We start from the raw sequence: 15,753 nt of genomic DNA on the forward strand, positions 1-15,753 counted from the left end.
TGAGAACCAATCCCCTTCTAACACACTGTGTGTTTGACTAACATTTACTTTTGACTGCAATCACTGAAATACAAAACAGAAGTTCGTCTGTGAGTGAAAATGGTCCCTGTGTCTGTGCTTCACTGCAGCTGCCCAGCGCTCCTGACCTGGCCAGCACGTGGAGGACGACAAGCTAGGATGGGAAAAATGCAGGAGGACAAATTGAATGGCCTCTCTAATCTAAGCATGTGTGTGTATAGCCTAATGCGTATGTGCACGCATTCAGTGCATCCTGACAAATAAAGACGGTGGTTGTCCGTCCTGTAGCCTAGCCTACCTTTAGACTACAGGAAAGTGAGAAAACATGGCTTATGATCACTGACTTGACTTTATTATATTATCCTGCAAGTTATTCAACAACTGCCTGATAATGCTGAATGTCAAAATTGAATGTCTTGCCGATTATGTAATATGTTTTGATTCAAGTACACAATTTATCATTACATTAATCCACGGAGGGTAAATGTGCAATGACGCCAGTGTGAGGCAGCAATGTACTAACCCGTGCCTATTCTGCCGGAAACTGAAAGAAGAAGAAGAAGACAAGACGGAAGTGACGAGCGGCAAACGGGTGCTTTTCCATTTTCCAAGCGGTTCATTGAGATTCATTTGAGTTGTTTTGTGACGCAGGGAGGCAAGCGCGAGACTGACTATTTTGTGACTGACAGATCGCACCAGCGAGCACCACATACCTGCGAGGATCCAGGGTAAGCTACCCGTAGCTTTGCTTATAAAATAGTGTATTTCTATTTGTTTAAAATATATACAAAGTAGTTTAACTAACGTTAGAGCTTTGCATGAAGCTAGCTCGACACATCAAATAAGGCTGACAGAGGCTCCACCAAGCTACGTCCACTGCATGCTACTGTACAACGTCAGCCTGTAGCCTGGCAGCTTAATGATTTCTATAGCACTGTAGAAGTGCTCTACTTTCATCAGTCTGCCCTTTTTAGAATACTCAGAACAATTCTGATGTGCACAACATTAGCACGTAGCCTCAACGCGAGACTCATAATTAGCACGAAGCTCCTGATTTTCCAAATGTGGCTTCTCTCTTTGACGAGCATTGTTCAGACACTGTCTGAGATAATGTTGATTGATGGTACAGATCTGCTACCCTCTCGTGCTCTCTCCTGCCTTAGTGGGATGCAACCAAACATTAATACAATTTAGTTGGGCCACTTGCCCAGTAAAGGCAGAATGAAAAAGGTGACGTGACGGATACCAGGGCAGACATAAACCCACTGAGAAATCCTCCTATTTTGGGATGAAAAAGGTGTCTGTCCTCTAAAAGGTGACTAGTTTGCATCCCTGAGACCATGTCCTTGACCCTTCATAAAAACTAACTCCCCTTGACTTCTTGCACCTTTTTTGTAAAGCTATTTAGAATCTCTGTCTGAGAGCTACAATTCTACCACTATATTACTTTTAATATGCTCCTCACTAACGTGAGGTCTGCTTGTCAGTTTGTCTCTGCAGTGCAGGAGTGAAGGTAGCTGCTGTGTGTGAGCTGTCGTCATGGCTGACAGAGACGAGGGCTTGGCTGGGAGGGAGGAGAACCTCCAGCCGGGCCAGGAAGACATCGAGCACCAGAGACAGTAAGAGTTCATCCTAGGCCTGGCCTGGACCCGATGCAGGGCCACTGCTGGCCATTTGGGTCCCTTGAATGTAATTGCTTTGTGGTGCCCCCCCCCCCGCCTAGCCTGGATAAACCCAGCCTCCACGTGACCTGCTCTCAGACCTGCTCTCAGTTACAGGTAGTGACTGAGAGCAGGTCACGTGGAGGCTGGGTTTACCCAGGCTACCCCTCGCCCCCACAAAATACACAAATGCAATCTTCTTTAAATCCAATATTTATTTATTTATTAAACAGTATATTTAATATATAGTTTGTGAAAGTGCAATCTTCAATAATAGTATATGATAGTATAATAAACATATAAAATAAAGTGTCAAATTTGTGCATTGTCTTACAATCTTGATCAAAAGTACTATCAAATATGAAGTGACAAATATGTAAGGTACATAATACTATAATATATACAGTAGGGGTGTCACAGTATGTGTATTCATCCTGTGACGTCACGGTATGGGCGTCAGGTTTCGGTGCGTGTAGCTATATGACGAACACGTCAACACACTCCGTTAATTACGTTCGTCATAATCGTCAATATCCAAATCATCTTGTGCTGTTTATGAACATTGCACATCAGAAAACATTTGACAACTCACCCCAGCACCGTGTATTCAGGCTAAATATAGTCCATTTAGCTTTCAGAAGCCTTTGCCCTCAACAGAGTTGAGTGGAAGCATCTTGCGTAGTCATTCATTGCCATGTTGTCTTGTGTGGGCTAAGGGCTAAACGTGTTAGCTTGTGGGGCTAACACATTCAAGTGGTCCTGCTGTCCTCCTGGCATCCACATGCCTGTGCTGAATGTCTGTCGAGTGGTTAACGTTATATGCCAGTTTTACCTGACACAGCCTACATATACAACCATATTTTCATTGACTGGATCAAAATACTGCCAAACTGTGCTGGTTTTATGAGATGCCATCTTTCTTTCCACTCCTTTGGCCTGTCTAGTAAATGAAGCAACAGAGCATTATCTTGAACGCTGTTTAATTCTCAAAAGCAGCAGCACGGCAACTTTTATTTTATTTTTATTTTATTTTATTTACCGTAACCTTTATTTAACCAGGCAAGTCATTAAGAACAAATTCTTATTTACAATGGCGACCTGACAAAAGGCAAGCCTCTTGAGGGAGAGGGGTAGGGACTAAAATAAATAAAAAAAAAACATTTAAAAGGACAACAGCACATATCCAACACATCCATTCGTTTACAGGTATTATGAGTGACAGGAGACATTACATAAGAAACATTATACAATCTAGCACACAAGCAACAGACAAGTACCTAGCAGACCAACATCGGGCAACAGAGTCGCACAAGCAGCAAGACAAACAGGCAAAAAACAAAACAGCCACAGCAAAGCTTGCAACTTCACAGCCTAACAGCAGCATGCAGGCAGAATAACAGTTCTACTCTCCTCTCCTGTCTCACACGTCACTACGTCATTACTTCTTACAGGCGCAGAACACAACAGCCTGGTTTGTTTAATTTACATCCGGGCATTAGAGGAGGGGGGCTGTTAGTGGCTGTTTATTATTAAGATAATTAAATTACCGACTAGTATTTTGGTGCCGACGAGCGAGGGTAGCGGATGTTTAAACGTTTGACCGACTAGTTGCCTGCATCCCCCATATGCAGTCGTAGAGCCAGCCCTACATACAAATATAACCTAATGCAAGAGAGTCTGTCTCACTGTTAGTGTTTACTGGTTTCATACACTACAGGGCCATGCTGTACCAATTTATGACACTAGGTGGAGCACTAGTACTGTCTGTTCAAAATCAATGCCACAGGTTCAAAAATAAATGAAAACAAACCTGACCTTATGCATTTGGATGTACCGAACTCGTACCGAACCGTGACCCCGAAACCGAGGTACGTACCGAACCGTGACTTCTGTGTACCGTGTCACCCCTAATATACAGCAGTGTAATAATGAGAGTAATAATAAAAGGTAATAAAGGTAAGGTGCAATAAGTTGCAGTTAGTAAATGGCACATCACGAATTGTCCTACTGCAGCTGTTCAACAGTTCAGGTCTACATGATAAAATACAAAGTGCAGTTGAGACCAGAAATGGGAGCTTTAATCATGATAAAAGCCAATTAAAAAAACTGCATAGAGATTTTTTTTTAAGGATCACACTGCCGATTTTCAACCACCTTGGTATCATTACAAAATCAGTAGTACATCAGAAAACTTTAAACAGTTTTGCAGTGTCGTTCATTTAGTTTGACAATTATTGAGAGCTGATTTGAGTTGTGGACCAGTGATGTCATATGACGGAAGATTTTGCTGCTAGCGCGGGCTGGCTTGACAGATTCCTCCACCGCAACAACTTTTCTGTCAGAAGACATACAGCTGTTGCCCAGAAAGATGCCAGGCACTTCACCGAGAAGCAGGTGAATTTTGTCATAATTTCAACGCGGATGATTGAGACAAAGAAGATACAGGCGACGTACATCATAGCCATGGATGAAACTGCGGTGTGGTTTGACGTGGTCGGCTCAATGAATGCTACAATGAATGCGAGAGGTGCGTAATTATGGCGCGGCTGAGTGATGCGCTCTTTAAAGTGGAAATCCGTTCACCAGCAACTAGGGATGTCACAATATATCGTCCCACAATATATCGCGGTATCAAAACGTGACAATATGTATCGTTGCGATGAAATCTCATATCGTGAGAAAAAGAAGCTGAACATGGTGGCACAGATCTGCATCTGATTGCATGCTCGCTCTCCTTTTCATTGCTTTGTTTGAACAGACGAGGGACGTTACAGACACGGAGGATGAAAATGGTGAAATTACTCAAATTAGCGTGGAGGATGCCCCCTCAACTTACAAATCGATCGCAAAAAAATATTGCTAAAATATCGTATCGTATCGTTATCGTGAACCCAATATCGTGTATCGTATCGTATCGTGAACTGAGTGTATCGTGACACCCCTACCAGCAACACATTTTCGTTCTGAACTTTTTCTATTCGTTTCTGCAGATTTTTTTTTTTTACACTAAATCCGACGTGTAGTTCAATAATTAGTTTGAGAATTCTGAGTACCGGTATATATTTTTTTTCCTGCCAGTGTTTCCCCCTTCTCATCAATGCGTGCAGCTCCAGGAATGGAGCTTAATCGAAACAATCGTGATATTGATTTGAAGTCATATCGCCCAGCCCTAGTTTGACCAGATGGTTTTCTTCTTCAGGTGTTTTGAGGCAGAGCTGAGCGGTGCCACGGGAGACGAAGCTCTGGACGTCTGGGACCGGTGAGACTCATAACACCCTCCTCAAATACACACACACACGCCTACCTTAAATACACCGTTCTGTCGCGATCGCCTCCTATACCTACATGTCAAACTCACAACTGAATGATCTCTAGGCCCAAACACCCTCCACTGATTTGAAAGCAACAACCGAAAGGCATTCTGGGAAATCACTAACTTTGCGAGGCATCTGGATTTGTGCGAGATCATGAGATCATGAGATCATGATCACACGACAAATCCATCTTGCCACGTTCCAATCTTTTGGTTTGATTCTGAACCACCAGTGGTTCACACCAATCAGTGTCCTATGAGGCAGCTGTGGGTGGGCTTTAGGTGTGACGCCAGCCAGAGCGAGCACATGATAGACGTGATGGACAGATGGTTCATCCAATCACCTGCCAGGTGTTTTTTGAAAGTGCCTGCCCTGAAACGGTTACCCGAGTGATTCGTTCCCAGATGGTTATATGAAAACAGACCATCTGGCAGTAGCGTCAGGTTAGGACATCTCTAACTGTAGTAGAAGTACAGTAGACGTGGCAGGTTGAATGTGAATGACAACACTTTAACCACTATGTTTTTGTGTGTGTGTGTGTGTGTGTGTGTGTGTGTGTGTGTGTGTGCAGGTATGTGCGGTGGACTCTCCAGATGTTTCCTCGAGGTGGCAGAGGTGGCAACCTGAATGCTCTGCTGCAGAGATCCGTCAAGCAGTTCGCCAAAGACAAGAAATATTTTGAGGACCTTCGCTACGTCAACCTGTGCATCAAACTGGTGAGACCACACCAAGCACAAGTGCACTCAACTAGGGATGGACTGCATTTCTATAGCGCTTTTATCGGGAACAATTTGGGGCTCAGTATCATATTTGCATGTTTTTAATGGGGGGTTCCTATCTGGAGGAAACCCCAGGGGAGCACGGGCAGAGCATGCAAACTCCGCATAGAAAGGCCCTTTTGACGAGCCCACCTGGGCAGTGGGCACTGGGGACATGGGAATGGGGACACACCCTCCGCGCCCACAGTGTCCCACCATGCGGGAATCGAACCCAGGACCTTCTTGCTGTGAGGCGACAGCGCTACCACTGCGCCACCGTGCCCCTCAAGTCACGCTCGTTCCATAAAGCCCACCAGCTTTGATATCTATTGGCTAGTTGTGGATAATGAATTTGTAACAATATTGTGGCTCAAAACTTAACGTTTTTCAGAGATGCGGGGAAACTGTCATGGCAACCGCAAACTATTAGCCTTGCGTTTATTATACAGCGGAAACGAACTGACTGGAGGGGGGGGGGGGGGGGGCTTTAAAGTGCTTGAAACCTATGGTTACAAAAAGCGTGTTAACCCTGTGTGTACTCAGGCTCAGAACAGCACGTCTCCGGAGGACATGTTCAACTACATGCAGGATCAGGGCATCGGCCAAACCCACGCAGACTTCTACCTGTCCAGGGCCGGCGAGCTGGAGGGGCAGGGCCAATGCCAGAGGGCCAATGATGTGCTGCAGGCAGGGCTGCTTGCCCACGCTCAGCCCAACCAAGCCATCCACGACTACTACAGGCAGGTGACCCCCCATGGCTTTCAGAATCTGTAAAAACCAATTGTATTCTCGTCCAAACTATGTCTTATCACGAAGCATTTTAACAATAAAGTCGTACAAATAAATATAAGAGCAAGTTGTGATTAAAAAACGATCTGAGATAATTCTCTCTAAAGTCTCTACAACAACGTGCTTGGTATTGCCGGAAACAACAAATCCCAAGCTTTCAATTCTAATCCGCTATTTCTGGGGAAAGGTAGCAAGCAGTTAAACTTGATCATTTCCTCTGACTCAGACCAAACTGAGGATAGTTCCATGTACGCCGTCCACCATGGTGCGGCACATGCGTGTACATTTGACCATCACACAATCTGATACATGGCAGAGGGCACTGACCCGCCCGGTCACTGGTCATGGTGAATCAGCTGATCGAACAGTAGGGGTGGGAATCTCTAGGCACCTCACGATTCGATTTCGATTCAGAGAGTTACAATTCGATTATAAAACGATTATCGATGCATCTCGATGCATCGATTATAGATGCATCTTGATGCATCTTTTTTTTCAATACATGCTCTCTTTTTCTCACTATGTTACTACTTTTCAAATAAAGTGAATTTAAATTGCATTGTAATGATCCACAATTAAAATAAACAGATGAATTTACTTCCATTATCTTTGATTAACAAAGCAAATGGAAGAGATGTGTCAACTGGAAGGTTACGTTTGCCAACATATTTCCCAGCATTGCAAAGAACCAACAGGAAAAGAAAGTGTGCCAGACCAGTTGTGTCTGTAGCAGCATCCTATAGTAAATTAACTCCACTTCAGCATAATTCTGAATCACTTTTTCACCATGTTGTAACCGCTCTGCCATATTTGCACCAGTCACTCATCACTCTTGTTTGGAGTCCATGAGACGCTAGCTGCCACTGTCAGTGTTCAGTAGGGATGGGCATCGAATTTCGAATTTTCGAATAATCGTTGTTATTATCAAGGTCGACTTTTATTATTGAAAGTCGAAATTCGAAAAGGGTTAGGGTTAGGGTTACCGTAGTTTTTTTTTTTGCTTTTTTGTGAGTGAAATGTTGCATTGTCTCCCCTGATTCTAAGTATAGTCGAATCGCTTGGTTTGAGCAAGTACCGTAAATTCCGGACTATAAGCCGCACCTTTTTTCCCGTTTTTTGGCCTTTTTTGGCCCCTGCGGCTTATATAACGGTGCGGCTTATCTATGGATTTTTTCCCAAAAAAAAAAAAAATCTCTCTTTTTTAGCACTCTTTCTAACTATAAATCCACTTCTGTTTTAATTTCCTCTCTTGCCCTCTTTTCACCACACTGTATGACACTGTATGACACTGTGTGCACTGTAAAAAAGAAACACAGGTGGTGTTGTGTTATGTTGTTTTGTTGAAATGTTAATAAATGGGAGCTTCCTCAAACAGCCATCTCTTTCCCGACAATCCCCTCTGTGCATGAACCCTTACATATGGTAATTAAACATTAAAACACAAAAAAAAAAAAAAAAAAAAAAAAAAAACATTAAAACACCCGCGGCTTATATATGTAAAAAACAGTCAACTTTGCAGGTGCGGCTTATACACCGGTGCGGCTTATAGTCCGGAATTTACGGTAAAACAATTTTTATAAGCATTTTAAGCCAGGTTTATGGAAAAATGAATGGCGGATGAAATCCCATGAAGAGGGAGAGGGGGTGACTTTGGCACCCCTTTGGCACTCAGACCTGAGCCTACTAAATATTTAATGAACCACTCATGATTGTCAAAACTGTTTTTTATTTTCGAAAATGTCAATGTCATGTAACATGTTCTTTACTTCAGTGGTGCAATGCTTGTTTGAGCTAAAAATCCACAGCAGAAGCTTTTTCTATTAATTAATAAAGCCTTAGACTTAGAATCAGGGGAGACAATGCAACATTTCACTCACAATTTTTTTTTTTTTTTTTTTTTTACATTTTTTTTTTTACATTTTTTTTTCTTTTTCCGAATTTCGATTAAAAGTCGACTTTGGCCAGCGAATTTCGAATAGTGTTTTTGCTAGAAATGCCCATCCCTAGTGTTCAGTGATGATGTGCGCAGTAACAATGGATGTCCACGCATCACAAGTTACAGCTTTCTTCAGTGAGTCCATAACTTCGGCTTTGGTCTCATTGTACGGTAGTCTGGCGATCACTGCGTCGGTAAAAAAACGGCGAGATGGGACGTTGTACCTCGGCTCCAAAGCGCGGAATCCCTGTTTCTCAACGACTGAGTACGGACGTATATCCATCATGGCAATAAACGTTGCGATGGATTTTGTGATTCGTTTCGCAGTTGTTGGGTGGATGCTTTGTTAGCATTGCTTGCTAAATTGTTGGCTGGTTGGGAGCAACTACAGCCGGTGTGTCTGGCATCTTCACACACGTTTGTTTTTCCTTTCAGGCCGGGGCGCCACGACGTAAACTGTCCGGGCGCTGCCTCGCGCTCACAGTTTAGTTCCGCCTTTTAGTTCCGTCAATATCACGTTACAACTAACGTAAAAAAAAAAAAATCGATTATTGATATTTGTGAATTGATTCATAATCGTCCACGTCCGCATCTCGATGCATCTAAGAATCGATTCCCCCCCCCCACCCCTATCGAACGGTGGGTCAGGTTTTGTGACCCAGTTTCCAGATGTTTAAGTCCTCAGGTCTTTTGTCTGTCCTGATGCTCGTGTCCTCCTCAGTTGCTTCAGGTGTTCTGTCTGACCTAACACCCATGTCCTCCTCTCAGGTGTTTCAGGTCGAGAGTGGGTCTGGAGGCCAGCAAAGTCCAGCCGGAGGACGAGCCCGCGCCTCCTCTGAGGACCAGTCGGGTCGACTTCCGACCCCGAGGCAAGAGGAGACCTGCCTCCGAACCCCCGGCGGCTCGCTCAGCAGCCGGACCCGAGCTCCAGGTCGGTCCACTCAGCTGATACCAGTCTGTAGCTGGTCTGTTATTCAGTCTGTAGCTGGTCTGTTATTCAGTCTAGCTGGTCTGTTATTCAGTCTGTAGCTGGTCTGTTATTCAGTCTGTAGCTGGTCTGTTATTCAGTCTCTAGCTGGTCTGTTATTCAGTCTCTAGCTTGTCTGTTATTCAGTCTAGCTTGTCTGTTATTCAGTCTCTAGCTTGTCTGTTATTCAGTCTAGCTTGTCTGTTATTCAGTCTCTAGCTTGTCTGTTATTCAGTCTAGCTTGTCTGTTATTCAGTCTCTAGCTTGTCTGTTATTCAGTCTGTAGCTGGTCTGTTATTCAGTCTCTAGCTGGTCTGTTATTCAGTCTCTAGCTTGTCTGTTATTCAGTCTAGCTGGTCTGTTATTCAGTCTCTAGCTTGTCTGTTATTCAGTCTAGCTTGTCTGTTATTCAGTCTCTAGCTTGTCTGTTATTCAGTCTGTAGCTGGTCTGTTATTCAGTCTGTAGCTGGTCTGTTATTCAGTCTGTAGCTGGTCTGTTATTCAGTCTGTAGCTGGTCTGTTATTCAGTCTGTAGCTGGTCTGTTATTCAGTCGGTAGCTGGTCTGTTATTCAGTCTGTAGCTGGTCTGTTATTCAGTCTGTAGCTGGTCTGTTATTCAGTCTGTAGCTCTTCTGGGTCTTCATGTGACGAGGGATTAGATGTATTTTTGTAGGCCAACCCAGAAGCATCGCGCTCGCTTCTCTCGTCTGGAATTCAGTGGGATCTTTGTTCGATGCCTGAAACAAGGCCTCTGTGGTTAACCAAAGATGATGAAACTGTGGTTAACCAAAGATGATGAAATGGCAGACTTTTCTAGGCCAAAATCTTAATATACTTGGCCAATAAGTATGCAACAAACATACAAAATAAAACAAATTGTAATGTCTTCATTTAATGTAGAATGCAAAGGACGTTATTTATCGTCATTTACCGCGGCTCGTCGGAGGCTTCAAGGCGGGAAGCCAGCACTCCCCCTCCGGAAAAAGCAGTGTGACTGTCCCTCCGGCAGAAGGCTGCTGCTGCTCCCGGAGACGGCCAGCTGACCCTCTGTCAGCGAAGCTCGTGCCAGTGAGCCAGCCAGCGACTACGCACTCCACAGTGCTGCTGTATTTACATTATATTGTGTTTGTACATGGACTGATATCGAAATACGACCGGTAGGTTTCAGATTTGTCCGGTAAAAATTCATTATTTTGCGGAGCGGATGTCCCGCCTAAAGTCTGTTGCTGGTCTGTTATGTTACGAGCGCTCGTATTTCTCCAATCACCTGCATCGGTTCAAACTTCCTCCGGTCTGAAGTGTTTTTTCCCCCCAACTTCCTCTGTCCATGTTCTGGGCGTGAATTCCAGACTGTTTACGCTGCATTCGCAGAATGGAGCACAGTCTGACTTAGGGTTGGCATCGACCATCGTGATTGGCCGACCCCCCATCGACCTCTGAGCCTTCTACATCGGATCATCGCGATTAATTATCTGTTTGAAATAAATGTGTGCCGTTTTAATAATAAAAGAGGCCAAGTCCACTTACCGTGACGCGCGGGGGACACGCCGGCGGCATTAAACAAGCGCGCCCAGTTCAATTCAGGAAAGCCTCCACTCCCCCTCCTCCGCTCTACTGCTTCTCTGAACAGGGGGCGCTTGTTTAATGTCGCCGGGGCGTCCCCCGCGTGTGTCGGCTGTGTTGTTGTGAAAACCTTTTAAGACAAAGAAGAAACTTCACGTTCTTTCCTGTTTTCATCCCAAAGTGAGTACAAGTCTTCAACTGTGAATTTAACTCGCCTGTTTCCAAAGTGAAAGTTGGAATCGCTCCATATAGATACAGCAGCTGCGTTTCTCTAGCCATTCCTCCTAAACTCCCTCTCATTACATTAGGTTCAAAAGCCCACGCGAATCTAACGTTATATCAGCCAGTAATTCAGTCGGTTTTCTGCCAGCTAGTTAAATTCAACACACACACGTTGTCGGTGAGGATCTGTAACGACGTTAACGTTATTTGTTTTGCGCCGTTCAAATCACTGGTAGTGACAGCCACTGTGCCCACTTCAGTCGCCTGGCTCTGTGCTGTAGCACAGAGCAGAGGCTATCAAAGCCCGCTGGTATCATGTAGAGCTCAGGCTCAGCTGTGCTGTTGTTAACGTGAACGCATTGCAGCGGCTAGCGAAATGGCATTACAGCAACGCAGCGACTTAATAAATAATTAATTATCCCCCCAACCCCCACCCCAATGACAATGCCATCGTACAAAACGATGTTTCACTGTAAAACAATCACGATGGGTATTTTGATGACATCGCACAACCCTAGTCTGACTACATCATCACACTCCCTGAGATCGGGTGCCAGCCCAACAGAGCATGACGAGTCAGATGAAATGGCAGCACTCGCAATAAAGTTTCAAAAAGTAGAATCCGCACAGCAGCAGAACAAAACGGACGGCCGTCGGCTTTCCTCATCGTTAAAGGGCGTAAGCATTTGTTCACACCATACGCCAACTAGGGCTGTCACTTTTCATTCGAAATTCGAATGCAACTTCGAATGTGGGGGAGGGGGTTCGTTTTCGAAATGTAATTTGAATGTTCGAATTTATATATATATATATATATATATATATTTTTTTTTATGAACCAAAATTAACCAACTGCTGCTTGCTGGTAATGTTAATCCCATGTCAGAAAAAGTCTCCAGATTTGTCGCGTTAGTCTCTTCTGAGAAAGATTGTCTCCAGGGTCTGAAAAGTTGTCTCGAGTTGGATGCAGCCAAGTTTGTGAGGCAGTGTTGTGACTGTGAGCGTCCAAGCTAACACGTCGGGCTGATGCCCGCATTGCCCGGTGGCCTGCAGTGGGTTGCACCAGCTGTGCGTAAGTTGAAACGTAAGCTAGTTTGAAAGTAAAGTCTCACTAAGTCCGAGTTTACGCACTACTAAAAATATTTGGGTTGCACCAAGTGAAATAGTTACAACGTAGGCATAAGTTAGAACTTAAAATTTACACCTACGTCTTACTAGGTGTAAAGTCCTCCGTAAAATAGCAGTTGGCACGGATTGCAACTTGGCACCGTGGCGCATCGTTGTTTTGCGTCCGCAACGCGCTCCTAGTGATAAATTACACCCTTTGATATTTATGACTCACGCTTTTGTTTCCCACAAGCTGCAGCACTGCATACAAATTAAAATAACCGCAACAATTTAGTGAGGCAGGATGGTGGTATAGCCTACAATACTGATGAAGAGCTCACAGATAAACGTTAACAGTAATATGAACCTAAACGAACGTTACTCAATAACGTTCTCATTTGATTAGTGTTGATGAAATATGAAAGCACTAATTTGCGGTGGGCAACATGTCCTGTTTTCACTCCACTTAAACAACCGTAAATAAACACCGTTTCCACCGTGCTTTTCACTGATTGGTCACAGATACTGTACACGTCATTGTCTGCGACACTATTTTGGTTAGTATGGACTTTAGGGTCTACTAGTTAAGATGTACTTTACGTCTCCGTGGTGCAACCAAACAAAGACACAACTTTAGTGTCAAACTAACTAGTTTGAACGTAGCAGTTAGTGTGGACTTTACACCCTAACTTAAGACAGAACTTAAGTTCAGCTGGTGCAACTGATTTTTTTTTTTTTTTTTTTTTTTTTTTTTTAATTAACCAAAAAACTTCGAATATATTCGAACGAATTTCGGGCAATTAAAGTTCGTTCGAATTTTATTTTGGGAAAAAGTGACAGCCCTAACGCCAACCATACGCCCAAGCCACGCTGAAGCTGAGCTCACGCTTAACCGGTCGCACAAGAAGCACTCTCTTTTCCTCAGCGCCTCGCTCGGCACGCCTTGACCCCGCCCACAACTTCCATTGACTTCATGCCTGGCAGCTTCACGCTGGGAAAAAAGGACTGAATCCTGAACGATCGCTTCAGCACGGCTTGAGCAAGGCACGCGCACGGCTGGTGGGAATGGCTTCACCTGTTAACAAGGACGCCAAAATGAAACTTGTGGGTTCAGCCTAGGTTGAGCGTAGGTTGAGCGTTGCTTCGGCGTATGGTGTGAACTCAGCGTTAAAGAGCGCCATTAACGACGTGGAAAGCTGAAGGCTGAAACGTGTCCATTTTGTTCTGCTGCTGTGTGGATTCGCCTTCTTGACACTTTATTTTGAGTGCTGCCATTTCATCTGACTCTTCATCAACCTTTGTTACCCGCAGACTCTTTTTCAGGTATCTAACAAAAATCCCATTTGACTTCCAGACGAGGGAACCAGGCGATGCTAACTTGCGGGTGGTTTTAGGACTGATTCAAGTGGCACTCTATAATGTTGCTTTGTGTTTTTACCCAGATGCCACATCAGTCTTACTCCGCCTCTCGCCATTCCAGCGAACCGATGCCGTCTGGGTGAGTTTCATTCCAACATGAGGCCCAACTGGACTATCCTGGTCCTGTTCTGCCAAAATATTGAGATATACAGTACAATTTTATGATGTGGTTCTAGGCCAGTGATACTTAACTGGCGGCCCGCGGGCCACATGCGGCCCGCGATGGAATTTAATTTAATTAAATTTAAAAACATTTTTTTTTTTTTAATTTACAGTGCACCTGAACGCAACATGCAAGATACCCTGTTAGAGAATGGAATTTGACTTTGACTTTGAATTTGCTGTCCGAAGTGTCCAAATGTTCATGTCATTCTGGCCAATACTCCACTTCTGTTATAGCATTTCAATCTGGAATCTGGAATATCTTTCAATAATCTATGATTTAGCTGCTAAATTGTCAAATACCGCCGTCTGCTCGCTACCCAGGCACTTATGTATGTACTTAACTAACTAACTATCCGGTGTGCACAACATTGTCAGACTACTGTAAACTCCGGCTGACACCCCAAAAACCTACAATCCGCTACAGAAAAATGGATTTTGATTGTTTATTAACTGGCCCCTGGCCTTCTATCATTTCACGAAAGTGGCCCCCGGGCAAAGCAAGTTGAGTATCCCTGTTCTAGGTTATACTATTTCTACAACTGCTTATGGATGAGCATCATCTGCTGCATGCCATCGAGAACCATTGGTCGGATCGACTTCAAACTTTGGGAGTGTGCCCTATTGTGTAGTGCAGTGCCCTGTCTTCGTGCAATTCGGCATAGCGCCACCTACTGGCAACATAAAAAAATGCTGTTTATCTCAAGAACCGTTCGTCCGATCGACTTCCACTGGGGAGTGCGCTTATGGGGACTCAAGGGAGTGCAGGGAGCTGAATTCCGTACAATTTGGCATAGCGCCACCTACTGGCAACACAAAAAGCGCGTTTATCTCATCCATTCATCTGATCGACTTCAAACTTCAAACTCCGGGAGTGCACTTAGGGGCACTCAACGGAGTGCAGGGAGCTGAATTCCATGCAATTTGGCATAGCGCCACCTACTGGCAACACAAAAAGCGGTTTATCTCGATAGCCATTCATCTGATCGACTTCAAACTTGGTAAGTGTGCTGCTGGGAACCTGACATAGAGCAGTGCAGAATTTTGTGCAATTCGGCACAGCGCCACCTACTGGCAACACAAACAGTGGTTTATCTTGAGAACCGTTCACCCGATTGACTTCAAACTTGGGGAGTGCGCTGCTCGGACCCCGATGGAGTGCGGTGCCGCATTTCATGCAATTTGGACTTATTCCAGGACTGTCTGTATGTCTGTCATTCAGGTATCTTGAGAACCGTTTGTCGGATCAACTTCAAACTTGCGCTTTGGGGGACCTGACAGAGTGCAGTGTGTGTGCCGGGGGGAAGCGCCCACGGGGTGGTGCATGGGGGAACGGGCACTGCACTAGTACTACAAATGATACAAAGCAGGTTGAAAGTCGGCAGTCTTCCTTTAATGCAGCGTGGCTAACGTCTTCCTCTCCTTCCCTATTGGCTGTGGGTCGGCCTATAGGAGCGAGCCGTCGACGTGGCGACCCCTTGACGAGGGGGCGGGGAAGAATGAGCCCGCCAGCGTCATGGAGCAGAGTGTGGCTACAGAGGGGGGCGGGGCCACGGAGCAGAGAATGTACTTAAGGGACATGCTGATGGAGGGCAACGGCGTGCTGCAGGACTATTGGAGCTTCGAGGAGCTGCGTGCTCAGAGATACTTCCAACGTGAATCCCAGGGTACTGCACCACAACTTCACAATCACTACTGACATTCAGAGCTGCAACCATTAGTCCATTCATTGCTGAGTCCATCGACAGAAAATTAATCGCCAGCTATTTTTATAATCGAGTCATCATTTAGACAAAACAAGATTAGGCGAAACCTAGTATATGCCAGGCAGCATGTG

The 15,753-nt window shown here is 44.8% G+C and overlaps 2 protein-coding genes across 3 annotated transcripts in view; both read left to right on the plus strand.

The window, feature by feature from the left end:
- Nucleotides 1-15,753, plus strand: part of LOC310782079 (serine/threonine-protein kinase PAK 6-like) — a 217,573-nt gene that overhangs the window by 136,028 nt on the left and 65,792 nt on the right. The gene's annotated exons all lie outside the window — the stretch shown is intronic.
- bub1ba (BUB1 mitotic checkpoint serine/threonine kinase Ba) overlaps nt 628-15,753 on the plus strand; it is a 40,990-nt gene continuing 25,864 nt past the window's right edge. For both annotated transcript variants that reach the window (XM_083643800.1, XM_083643801.1), the window contains exons 1-8: nt 628-746; nt 1,506-1,637; nt 4,879-4,938; nt 5,565-5,709; nt 6,295-6,491; nt 9,245-9,407; nt 13,778-13,833; nt 15,369-15,583. In XM_083643800.1, coding sequence (XP_083499926.1) covers nt 1,558-1,637; nt 4,879-4,938; nt 5,565-5,709; nt 6,295-6,491; nt 9,245-9,407; nt 13,778-13,833; nt 15,369-15,583 — 916 coding nt within the window. In that variant the 5' untranslated portion in view covers nt 628-746; nt 1,506-1,557. The remainder of the gene's footprint in view (nt 747-1,505; nt 1,638-4,878; nt 4,939-5,564; nt 5,710-6,294; nt 6,492-9,244; nt 9,408-13,777; nt 13,834-15,368; nt 15,584-15,753) is intronic.

Source organism: Poromitra crassiceps (assembly GCF_964638095.1).
Source record: "Poromitra crassiceps genome assembly, chromosome: 9".
Taxonomy (NCBI): Eukaryota; Metazoa; Chordata; class Actinopteri; order Beryciformes; family Melamphaidae; genus Poromitra; species Poromitra crassiceps.